The sequence below is a fragment of the Sphaerodactylus townsendi genome, linkage group LG04 (assembly GCF_021028975.2).
Source record: "Sphaerodactylus townsendi isolate TG3544 linkage group LG04, MPM_Stown_v2.3, whole genome shotgun sequence".
In the NCBI taxonomy this organism is placed as follows: Eukaryota; Metazoa; Chordata; class Lepidosauria; order Squamata; family Sphaerodactylidae; genus Sphaerodactylus; species Sphaerodactylus townsendi.
The window spans coordinates 96214109-96226781 of record NC_059428.1 but is presented as its reverse complement, the minus strand read 5'-3'; the positions used below and the strand labels follow the sequence as shown (position 1 = coordinate 96226781).

The 12673-nt window shown below is 39.6% G+C and overlaps 1 protein-coding gene across 7 annotated transcripts in view; it reads left to right on the top strand.

The window, feature by feature from the left end:
- CRACDL (CRACD like) overlaps positions 1-12389 on the top strand; it is a 73432-nt gene extending 61043 nt beyond the window's left edge. For all 7 annotated transcript variants that reach the window (XM_048494529.1, XM_048494531.1, XM_048494532.1 and 4 more), the window contains 3 exons: positions 6423-6616; positions 8716-8854; positions 9927-12389. In XM_048494529.1, coding sequence (XP_048350486.1) covers positions 6423-6616; positions 8716-8854; positions 9927-10069 — 476 coding nt within the window. In that variant the 3' untranslated portion in view covers positions 10070-12389. The remainder of the gene's footprint in view (positions 1-6422; positions 6617-8715; positions 8855-9926) is intronic.
- The last annotated feature ends 284 nt before the right edge of the window (positions 12390-12673 follow it).

The following is a 12673-nucleotide window of genomic DNA, read 5'->3' as shown; positions in this document are numbered from 1 at the left end:
ATTGGTCGTCAGCATTTACGTCACGCTCCACTGTGGGAAATTAAGTGAAGATTAGTCCTCCATTCCTCCCCTCAAGACTGGGAAGAACCATGGTAAAAGAAAAAGTTTTACTTCCAAGCAGGTACAGCGAAAACGCAGAATAAGGGGGGCGGGGATGAGCACCAGAAATGGGAAGAAACCCCCTTTGTCACTCGAGGAGTGGGGAGGCATGCCTGAAACCTTGTTTTTTCATGTAAGTACCACGTGATTGTCAGTGGGGAAGTGACCCAAGTGTCCATAAAACTGAGGTGACTTGTTCTCAATTGTATGTTTATCCTAATTGCAAGTCCACCGACTGATCTGACCTGCCTTTGTGTACTCAGATCAATTTTCTCTTGCCTATTATCTGACATCATTTTAACAGAAGATGCCAGTGATTCAACTTGGGATCTTCTACATGCTGTGACATCCACAGTTCATTCATTTTTCAGCTATCCACCTACACTCAGCAATGCTCCATCGATCCATGCCATTTCACTGAGACACTGTTCTGTGTCAATCACAGGGGGGAATGTTTAGTATTTTATTAATACAAATATTTGCTTTTTATTTGCTACTGCATTGGTTCATAAAGTGAGACAGAGAATTCATTCAGCTTTCCAGGCATTTGCAAATGTGGTTGCTCTTTGAGGTTTAAAAAATGTGATCTTGTATAGTAGCTCTCTGTTTTTATTTTCCATTTGAAGTTTTGCACAGTACCAGCTGGCAGCCATCCTCTAACCCAGAGTTACCTGAATTTCAGTGGTTTGTTGGCTATGTAAATAATGTGATGAACACTGTCTTTGAATAAAATCGAGTCTTCAAGATTTTTAAGAATCATATTATTGTATTTTACAAATAAAATTTCCATTGATGGAACTGTAGATGCAAAAAAGGCTATTGACTTGCAACTATGGTAACCTGTGATGTTGTAAATGAATAAGCGGTAACTTTTGCTCCTCATAATTCAGCAGGGTCTTATGTTTTAAATGTGTGGGCTAAATTATCGCAGTGTTGGCTGGGCCTTCATTTACAGAGCTTTCACCGAGTCCTCATAATGAGTGTAATTATAAGTTGTTCATTCATAGTAAGTTCAGTGTGTGCTGCTTCAACACACACTGTATATATATTCAGTATATATTTGAATCCAGTATTAATTCCTCTATTTATATGCTCCTGGAAATTATGCAGTGTATGATTTCGTACATGCAATTGAACCCTCTTTTTCCCAGGAGCACCGTGAATCTCTTATTTATAAGATTTTAAGAGGTTCTTTGAATTAAAGAGAGAGTAACCTCTGTACAGGGTGACAGTCAAACAAAACCTTTTCTATATGCAGAGAGACCTGGTAATCACGTTGGACAAAATGAGGTGGTGGATTCCTGAGGTGCTAGAATATATTGTACTGCTTCGGAGTACAAGTAGGGAATCACAATTTTGAATGCTTCTTTGCATTAAACACAATACGTTGCTACAAACAAAAGTGAACACAGCAAAAAAAAACCCCTTTCTTCCTGCTGTGCTAGTTGTTTTGTGTTCATTCATAGATTGCTTTTCTCACTTAGATTCCAGGCAGATTGTAAAATATTAAAAGGAGTTCAATCAGAGCTTCCAGTATAAAGACTAGGATTACAGAACATGAAAACAGTACAACAAAAACTGTCAGAGACACGTAATACCATAATGATCAAAAGTAGGAGACAGCATAGTAAAAAGGGAGGTAGTACAATAAACATTGCAATAGACTGCAATACTAACCCTTATAGAAATGACCAGTCGAGCTGCTCTATTCTCCCTGTGAGATGGAAGACATCTTATGGGTGATAGCTCTAGAAGGGTTCCTTCTGAGGGGTAGGGGGAGTTCATGTCTGACTAAGGCAGCCCAGAAGAGAAGGCACATGAGCCAAAGCAGAGACCAGCCATATTCTTCTGAAAGTAAGGCTGAGTTCAGAGAGGAGGATGAGGACAATGAAGAAGTCCAAGTCCCTGAGCAATTCTGAGGTCAGTAAAATGAGTACCCAGCTTGCTGGGGGTAATGTGTAGATGACTGGGGAAGGTAATGGCAAACCACACCATAAACATAGTCTGCCTAGTAAACATTGTGAAGTGACATCACCCCTTGGGTCAGTAATGACCCAGTCCTTGCACAGGGTGACTGTCTTTATCTTACCTTTTAGCTAAGCATGCTGCCCCATGCAAAAGCATTTAGATTTTCTTTTGCTGTACTACCACAAAACTCTATTCATCTGAAGGAAAAAGCATGTCCCTGGAGGCTGGTTTGGCTGGAAGCTGGGCTGCAGGGAGCCCAGGGGGCATGGGGCACCCAGAGAAGGAGTTGTCCCCAGGCGCCATTTCCCCCCATATGCTTCTGGAGGGAGCGGTGGCAGCCGGCGGGCCCACGGCTTGCCACCAGCTGCTGCCTCCCCTCAACCGGTCCAGAACCGGTTGTTAAATTATTTAAATCCCACCACTGGGGCAAGGGTTCAGCTAATTCTCCCTACTTGAAGCAACCACTTGTGTCCCATGGAATATTGCTCCAGAGAGCAATCTCCAGAGAGCTACATCACCAGCTTTTCATGGAGGGTGTAGAGAACTGCTAAGGGAAGAAGGAGGTTAAAAAATTGCTTCCATGATTTTGCTCTCTTCATGGATCCAACCCATTTTTTTAAGAATTCAAATGTGGTACTTAGAAACACCAATATAGCTTCAAAAGACATTTTCACTTATTGCAAAAATGTTTGCTGTTCAAAATGTGCTTTGAGTGATCTGGTAAAGCTTTGCTTGTTTATTTGGATGAGATATGCAGAATTGTAGAACCACAAGAGGAAAAAGAGTCTTCCTAGCAGCTTTTCCCTGTGTTCTAACCTTCTCTCCCCTTGTCATCTGTCCTCTTGATACCTGAAGCATAAAATACAACAACTTCTCCCCCACAAGTTGGCATCACAATAATAGTTTTCTGCCTTTTAATGGCATCCCTAATCTTCTGGTGGAAAAGCCAGTCCTGATCACATGTATACAGACTCTGCTGTTAATCCCAAAATAAATTAATAGCATTTAGTTGTGGTTACAAACAGAAATAACAATCAGTCCGTATAAAACGACTTGGTATTTCACCCTGGCTTACAAATTCCTCAGAGCTTTGCCTTGCCAGAGTGAGTCACAAATGCTCACCAGACTGTAACATGACTGAAAAACCAAAATCATTCAAGGTGACCTAGCATCAGGGGACTAAATTGAAAGGAATAGGTTATAAGCAATTATTCTGAGAATGGCCACTGTGCCTTCATTCCTTCTCTGAAGTCAAAGTTTTGAGCAGTTAGGACTGGAAGGCATGTGGTGATAGCAGTTCTTTGTGCTTTAAACAGAAAATGAGACTGAGAGATTGACTGTAAAGAACAAAAAAGAATGAGTGTGTGGTGAGAAGTTCCATTGCAGGTGATTTATTTTGGAACAATTCTAAAGAGCTGCTATCATCACATGTCGTTTGGACATCACAAAATGCGCAAATCCATACTCTTCTTATTTAGTAGATCTGCATCAGATCATTGTAGTACTCACACACAGCTCCATGTAGCTGATGGACTACTGTGGAGCCACAAACCAATGATGCAGTCTGCACAGCTAGCAACTCATGGGGGTGGGGAGGGCGTGGGAAGGGCATTATTGTTTGGGCTGACCAGGCCAAAAGGTTATATAATCTAGTATTATAGTATTCTATTCATCATCTAATTTATGATTCTGCTTTACAGTGTGGTATAGTGGTTAAGAGTAGCAGACTCTAATCTGGAGAACTGGGTTTGATTCCCCACTCTTCCACATGAGGTGCAGACTCTAATCTGGTGAACCAGGTTTGTCTTCCCCACTCCTCCACTTACAGCCTGCTTGGGTGACGTTGGGCTAGTCACAGTTCTCTCAGAACTCTCTCAGCCTCACCTACTTCACAAGGTTTGTGCTGTGAGGAGAGGAAGGGAAGGCGATTGGAAGCTGCTTTGAGGCTCTTTACAGCAGAAAAAAGTGGGGTATAAAAACCAGCTCTTCTTCTTATGTTGTTTAAACAATGATGCCTGTCAATGGAATGTGATGGTTTTGGGTTGTGAGTAGGTGTTTTGTTTTTTAAGAAAGAGCATCAGGCGAAAATGAGGACATGGTCTCATTTGTACAGAAACTGCTTGTTTGGCAGCATAGTTGTTATGGTATTTAAACAAAAGTATTCAGCTACATATCTCTTTTTAAAAGTGATATTATTGCACCTGTACTTTTGTTTACTGAAAGCATAACAGAAACTTAAATAACAATAGCCAGATCAAAGATAATTAACAAATGAAGCAAGAACAGTATAAAAGACAGATTATTTGTTATCATTTTTTGTTGAAAAATTACCAAGCTGCCTCCTCGCTGAGAATGTGCAGATGAAAAGTGAGATCTGAGATGTGCTGGAGGAAGATGTGAGGCACCTGCATGTACTTGTGGGTAGTTTTGAATAGAATGTTTAAATGTGGTGACAGTTCTTTAGACTGCTTTGCTTCCTCCACACACCTGCCATAATCCATCTGGCTCAATCACTAGTCGCTAGAACAGTGCTCAAACTATTGGTGAACTGGGGGGAGGCAGCTTCTCTACCTTTTGTGTCTGTCTCTCCCCCTACCCTGCTTTCCTCAGAAAGCTGCAAATGGGTTCATTGCCATAGTTCCATTCAAGGATGGGAATCCTTGGGGTTATGGGTTCATTAAGGGTTCTTGTCTTTCCTCACATAATGCTGGAAATAATGTACAAAATGGGTTTACAATTTTGTGACGCTGTACGCATTTAATTTGTTTCTGTCATGCCTGTTCTTCATAAAGCTGAGTTACGAAATCCTTCAGTGTATCTTTGCATTCTAAAAATTTCATTTCTAGTCATTAAGTTTATACCTTCCTTCTACCAGTCACACTATGTATATGAATGACTTGGTAGAATTATGTGGCAGAATAGGCTGAACCACTTCATACTGCAATTACTGTATGTTGTTGTTGTTAATTGTACCTAAAGGTCCTTTTCTCCTTTCGGGCTCAGAGAGAGATTCTGACCAAGTCCTTCAAGATGCTGTGCTAATTTTCCTGTTACAGAGAATTAATATTGTAATCTGGAAAAAAAAATGTCCTGTACCTGAGGTGGATACAGTTCATTCTGCTAACTCATTACTGTGGCCCTCATTGCTACCTTGTTCTGCTTTAGATCTAAACTAATGCCTATTATTAGAAAGTGTTTATTGCAAGTTTCACTCATTATAACTGTACAATTGGATATGAAACCTCAGGGTGTAAAGATGCAAAAAAGATTTACAAATGAAAAGCTACCTTACTCTAATGAGTCAAAATGCCCAGAGGAAGTGAAATCCAGAGCTGAGAAGGAGAAAGGGTTTTTTATTCTCTATTTTTTTGAACCAGAGAAGTGGAAACATAGAATGAAGGTCAGTTCACTGAATCCTGTTTCATTTTTAATTTTGGGCTCAATATGGTCACAGTGCTGAACCTTTCTAAGAATTAGATAGCATACCAAATATTCCTTTGCACTAGTGCCTTCCATATTTCCTAGCAGAAGATTTTGGATTTATACCCTGTATTTTCTCTTCTGTAAGGAGTCTCAAAATGGCTTACAAACTCCATCCCTTCCTCTCCCCACAACAGACACTTTGTGAGGGAGGTGGGGCTGAGAGAGGTCTGAGAGAACTGTGACCAGCCCAAGGTCATCTAGCAGGTTTCATGTGTAGGAATGGGGGAAACAATCCACCAGATAAGAGTCTGCCACTTTTGTGGAAGAGTGGGGAAACAAACCTGGCTCTCCAGAGTAGAGTTTGCCACCTGTAACCACAACACCACGATGGCTCTGTCCTCCTTATCTTGGAATGAAAATACACAGTCAATGTTTGAGCTTGCCACAAGGACCAGGGTCATGTTACCACTCCTACTGCTAATACTACTACAAATTTGTTTGTTGTTAGCTGTCTTGAGCCTTGATAGACAGGAGGAGGTTGGGATACAAGTATAAACAATGAATAAATAAGTAATACAGCAGTTCAGTGTGACATCACTAGGTCCCATATCATGACCTCGTTAGACCCTCTCCAGTAACATCACCAGGCATTGCCCAAGGATATGTGTCTTAGAGCCCCCCAGAAGTGGGCAGTATACTAAATTTAAATAATAATAATAATAATAATAATAATAATAATAATAATAATAATAATAAATAAGGGTAATAGGGTTTTGGGAGTCCTAGTTTCCTTCATGGTACTCATGGCATCTTATCACAAAAGTCTGACTGCTGGCCTGCTCTCCATTGCACTGTGCATCTCTGATTAATGCTTCCAAAATGGAACAACTTTTTTTGTTTTAAATAACTTCCCTCTCAAATTGTTTCCACAGAGAAAAATGTGCCTTCTCCAGTGAGTGCTGTGGATATTTCAAAAGGAATGGAAAGCCAGACAGCACCAGCCTGGGTCACTATAGCAAAGCAAAAACAGACAGTCCTGGAACAGGAGCTTAGCAGGGAAGAAAAAACAGTGGCTTATTCTAAGACGGATGCAGAAAAGCAAAAGAAAGAGATAGAGAGAATGGAGGTGATCACACTTCATCTTTGTTTGCTTTCTAATGTTGCTGTGGCTTTGCTACTCCCACTGTCGTGATTGATGCTCTGAGATCTTTTATGATTGCATATTATCACTTTTCAGATGCTGTAAATTTAGTCTCAGAATGGGAGGAAGGTTAGCCTGTGTGATAGTTACTGACTGAAAGTCACCAAGTAGGATTCTGAAGCATAGCAAAATAGGATTTTGAACCATAGAATCATAGGTGGATTCCGCATGGACCAAAAACAGCAGTGTGAAAACAGTGTAAACCTTTTTACGCTGTTTTAAACCATTTTACACTGTTTTCACACCACTGTTTTTGGCCCATGCAGAATCTGCCATAGAGTTGGAAGAGACCACAAGGGCCATCAAGTCCAACCCCCTGCAATGCAGGAACTCACAATCAAAGCATTCCTGACATATACTGATCCAGCCTTTGATCAAAAACCTCCAAAGAAGGAGACTCCACCACTCTCCGAGGCAGTGAGTTCCACTGTCGAACGTCCCTGACAGTCAGGAAGTTCTTCCTAATGTTTAGGTGGAATCTCTTTTCCTTCACCTTGAATCACTTGGGTCTGTTACACTGTAGCTCCACTACTCTACACTGGCTCTCATCGTAAACTGAAAACACTTTGATGGGTTGCACTAAGGCTGTGTATAGACTACTTACCTTTTGCTAAGATTACCGGTAAATTATTCTGGCTGAAAGGGATATAGATGTCTTACTTACCACTTACAGATCCATTTCTGAATAACCCAACTTTTTTCATTAACTCAGATTTCGCGCTATAATTGTTGCAAAACTTACTGTCTTGTTCATTGACAGTTGCGGGCGCCTGTGGAATCTTACACTGTATACAAAGGCATTATATATTCTTGATCACACATAGTTGATTTCAGTACAGGCTAGGGCAGGTCAGTTAAGTGGTGTCCTGTGAAAAAGTTACCTGGTGAATAGAAACCTTTAAGTTTCATAACATAAACCATGGATTCCTATGGGAACACCATTTGCTGTTATTTTGTCTTCTAAGTGGTGTTCTGTTAAAAAGTTACCTGATGGATTGAAACCTGCAAGATTCACAGTACATACCGTAGATCCTTGTGGGAGCACCATTTATTGTTTCTTTGACCTATATAACTCATATTGGGCTGTAAATAAGTTTGTATGAATTGTGAGTAGTTCTTTGTATGTGTGGGTTATTTCCGTTACCTCTGAAGAAGATCCAGTTAGATTGAAACACATCAGGTCTTTTTAGGTCTTTTATGTGTTAAATTCTGAAATACGGTGCATTTGATTATTAAAATCAAGACTTTGTGGTTATTTCTAATATATTTTATGATATTGTGGTGTTGTATGTGTTCTAAAGTATGAATGTATATTTTGCTGATATTTTTATATACAGTGTTTTATTGGTTAGAATATAGCACAGTGCAATAATATATTTTTTTCATATATATTAAGGGAAAGTTTTTAGACTTCTCAACCTTTTTGGTTCCTAGCTTGTTTCCCAGGTTGTATTGGGTTTCCCCCTACCCTTATTTTTTTGGGGGGGGTTGCATAAAAACCTTTCCCACCCCTGTTTCCACTCAAACTAGCAGCTTCTTGAAGCTGTTTTGTGGTTTTAAACCCTTTGGGACAAAGATGCACACAACTGTGTGCTAGTTTAGAAAAGACTGGAGGTATTACTGTAATGCCATAGTTTCTTATGTCCATTATATACCTTTTACTGTTATGCTTTCTTTGTGTTTGTCTTCATTACAAAAAACAAACAAAAGCAATAATCACTACATAACTTCTAATGGCAATTACAACCAATTTCCCGGCACTTGTAGCTGCACAGTTCAAAATCTTGAATACGGATTTACCTCCTAATAGCCCACAGGACATTAAAATATTATGGAGTATTCACAGCTCAAATGACATAAATAGGGCAGGCAAGTGTCATATGACAGGATTTTTCCACTTATGAGAAGAAGAGTCATATTTGCTTCTGAATATCTTGTGTTATTTTAAATCCTTGCTGTGGATTGTACATGCTTAGTTATTTTATATAGCCCTTTCCTGCTTTCTCTTCCCCACCCCTTTTTAGGAAGCTGTCAAGCAACAGACAGAGACCACCCAGAGCACTTTGCCATCCACAGTTCCTTCTGAAGAAGAGACGAAAGAGACAATGTCTAATGCACAAGAGCTGTTGCCAAGAGCTGGCTTGCTGTCACATCATAATCCTGGTATGAAATCAAATATTCATGATACAGATATGAATGCCAGGATGGTCCCTAAGAACTGACTTCCAGTATTAGTTGGTGTCCTCCCCCCCCCCCATCTCTTTCCAGCTGCACACCTGTATCCCAGAAAGGCAAGACGGTCCCTAGGAACTGACTTCCATTATTAGGCGGTGTCCTTCCCTCCCCAATCTCTGTCCAGCTTCACCTCTGTATCCCAGAAAGGCAACTCTTGAGAGTAAGAAGCCCATGCAGAATGGATGAGGCATGAGGGCAGTAGCTGTGGGTGGAATGGGTGGAAATGGGAAACACTGTGTTCTGTGCCATTGGATCCAAACCAGCATTCTCAGTTTGTATTATGTGTTCATAATGTAAGGGATTTCTGACCTTCATTCTGAAGAATACTGTTCTTTGTGGCCATGTTTTCCCCATTTCTTGCATATCCTTGATGTGAGGGCCACGTTGTACCTTTACATTTATAAAGTGAAGTCCTGAAAACATGAAGTGTGAATGGGCTGAGCAAGTCTGTAAGAGCAGGAGGGAGTTAGGATTGGCTTCTGTTCCTTTCTGAGTGCCTGTTAGATAGCAATGCCCGACAGCAACTATTCTACCCTGTTTGGGTTTAAGTCGTTTTTGTAATTATTTGACATTTCCTTATATAATACATAGCCCCACACATAATTGAATTATATATATATATTAATACATGAATATGCAAAAAATGGTTTCTCTTGTTCGAGGCAGGGGTGACGTGCTGGCAGAGTCAATTTTGACAGGCTGAATTTTTGACAGGCCGGGCCCAAAAGGTTTGTAATCACTGGCCTAGGCACTCAATAAATGAGTCCTTCTCAAGAGTGGTTTTGATTAAATTAGCACTTGTGTACTACAGAATTGCCTTTGTAGCAGATACAAAGATATTATTCATAGGACAGTTACCACAGGCAGATTCTGAAAGTTTTACTGCAGTTCCCTAATGGCACTTCAGTGTGGTGGCAGAACAGTTAAGATGATAAAAGGAAATTATGTTTATCTGCTGGGCACTCAGCTGCTAAAGTGGAAATATTTTTTTTCCTCACAGTTCCATATTCAATGCCGTTGGAAAAAGAAGATGTGAAGCTGTTTAAGAATGTCACTCATTCTTCCTCAGATCAGCCGTCATGGATGGAACTCGCCAAAAAGAAATCTCAAGCATGGAGTGACATGCCCCAGATGATAAAATAGGGCAAGAATTTTATACTGGTAGTAGAATAATTTAACGCACAGTTTTAATTAAATTGATAAAAACCAGTCAATCACAATAAAATCTACAGAGCATCAAAGAGGCTTTAAAACAAGTCTGTGGAGGACGAATTGTTAACAGTGTGTTTATATGCATAACTCACTAGAGAGATATTGTGAAGGCCTGTTTATCTCTTGACGATACCTGAGAAAAATGTTCTTCTGCAGGAGGTATTGCTTACTTTCTGCATGCCTTTTTCCCTGCAGTGTGATTTGTCGCAAACATGCCTGGAATATTTACTAACATTTGTTAACCATTGTTTTACTAGTTAACGAATTATTCTCCGTATAAATGTTTTTTGACTACACAGATCTTACAAGCAACTTCAGACCCAAACATTAACTTATAAAAGCTCTCCATATAGTTTAATAAGAACTCAATAATAATTTCTCTCTGGAGAAACATTAAAAATAAACTGACCTCAAAATAGCAGACACTGAAAGAAGAAAGATGGGTAGTACTATGTATTGTACCAAGTAAGTCCCCCTGCCTACTTTATTCATGAGGCCTATTGAGACACTGCTTCAGAAGTCAGTTTCATGTTCTTCTACCTCCCAAAGAATAATTTTTAAAAAAATCAACATACGTAAAACACAAGATGTCCATTGGGAGATCCTGCATTTGTCCAAGTTCCAAGCAGGTGCTAGATCACAGGGGCAAGAAGGTCCTGTGTTTAATAACTGAGGTCTCTGTTGCAGTTGTCACTTCCTACATGAACTGTGGAAGAGGAAGTATCTGAGGGAACTCTGTTCGTTTTGTGCAAGATAAGTAGCAACTGAGCAGTGTTGATGAAGAGTTCATCTATATCCATGCCCAAGAACTGGGCTGCAAATTAGTTTCTCTTTGAGCCCTGTGTTCCTAAGTGCTGGATTCATACCCTGAATTTGGATTTTGGCAATGTCTGTGGTACTGCGATACAGCCTTCTAGAGTTTGCATGCTTTAACTTTTGCACATTAAAAAGCCCTTCTCTGTGCTCACCCACATCACAGCACAAACTAAAGATAACATTTGCTAATACCTGCTTCCTGAACCCTGCCACTGGAGCGGTCAAAACCTATGAAGGAATGCACTTTCACTAGACTCACAGTGTTGTCCTAAATAGAGTTACACCCTTCTAAATCCATTGAAGTCAGTGGGATGTAACTGTTTAGGTTTGCTACGTCAGTGTCTGCATTATTGTTTTTTAAGCAAACAACAGACTATTATGGGGACAAGGAAGGCAGCATTTAAATGTTTTTTGTATTTAGTTTTAAGATGAGACTGCTAGATAAACAGAAAATTTCACTTTGCCTACTTTTCAAAGGATCAAGTTTATAAAAATAACTTCAGTGATTTAAAGTTGTTTTAGGGAGCAGGTTTGATTTAGTCCCCCTATGTTACAGATAATCTGCAGGGAAATGACATTGTACAGTATAAAGCAAGCCAATTTTCCAGCTGTAGTTCCATAGGAACCTTGCAGTACTAGTTATTAAAAGAGTAGATTCTATGTGGGAGAATCTATGTGTGTGTATGTCTGTGTGCATTATACATACACATACTTGTGTTTCAATTTCTTTTACTATTTTTGAAGGTGTGACATTATGTGATGTTGTGCAGTTTTGCAGAGAGGCAGTCAATCAGTGGCAGGGTCCACACTTTGTGTGTGTAGGACCTCGCAGGGTCAATTCGAGCAGCGTCCTCCCTTTCATCCGCTGGCAGCATCTTTCTCCACCAGCCAAAGCTTGTGTTGATTAATTGCGTATTCATACCGCAAAGCCTTCTAGAATGGACTTCCGTGCCTTTAAATCCTCAAATTCAGGATGTGGTGGTTATAACCGGTGGGGCTGGAAGCCAGAGTGGAATGAAGCTTAATTCTAAAATGATGTGACCCTTTGGATAAATGGTTTTGTGCATTGAACATATCTGATTTCAGTACTGAGTACCTATACAGAGAGGCAGACTTAATGATTTTCAGCAACACACCTGTATTATACGCCACTGAATAACTAGAACAATGAACAATATAGGTACAATATTATCTGACATTTCATTGTATCAAGCAAGTCTTTTAATTTAACAAACCAGGTCTGCAGTACAAATGTGTGGTTTGGACAAGTAAAAATACTTTACATTTTACATTTATAAGGACTTCTAAGACATTTTAATTGTCTTGTATTTGAATTGTACTTTTCATGTCTAAAAGCAACGTGTTGCTCTATTTTATTGTTCCCAAAGAACTGTAAATAATTCACTTCTGTAATGTACTTTATTTGGTTTACAGAAAAAATAACTGTCTGCTATACAACTCGACTAGGTACACAACCGGGTTAGTTAAACTGCAACAAAACGAATTAATATGAAGAAGAGGGATTTTATTTTTCCCTTATGTCTAGTAAAAGTGATGGTGTATGTATTAATCCTTCTGCAAATAGTTTAAGATGCAAGACCAGTTTTGGACAAGCAACATTTCTGATCGGATTTTAAATAACTCATGCTATGTACATTTTAAATATATATTTTAGAAAGATTTTAGACATTTTGTAGATTTCCATCTTTTCCAATTTTG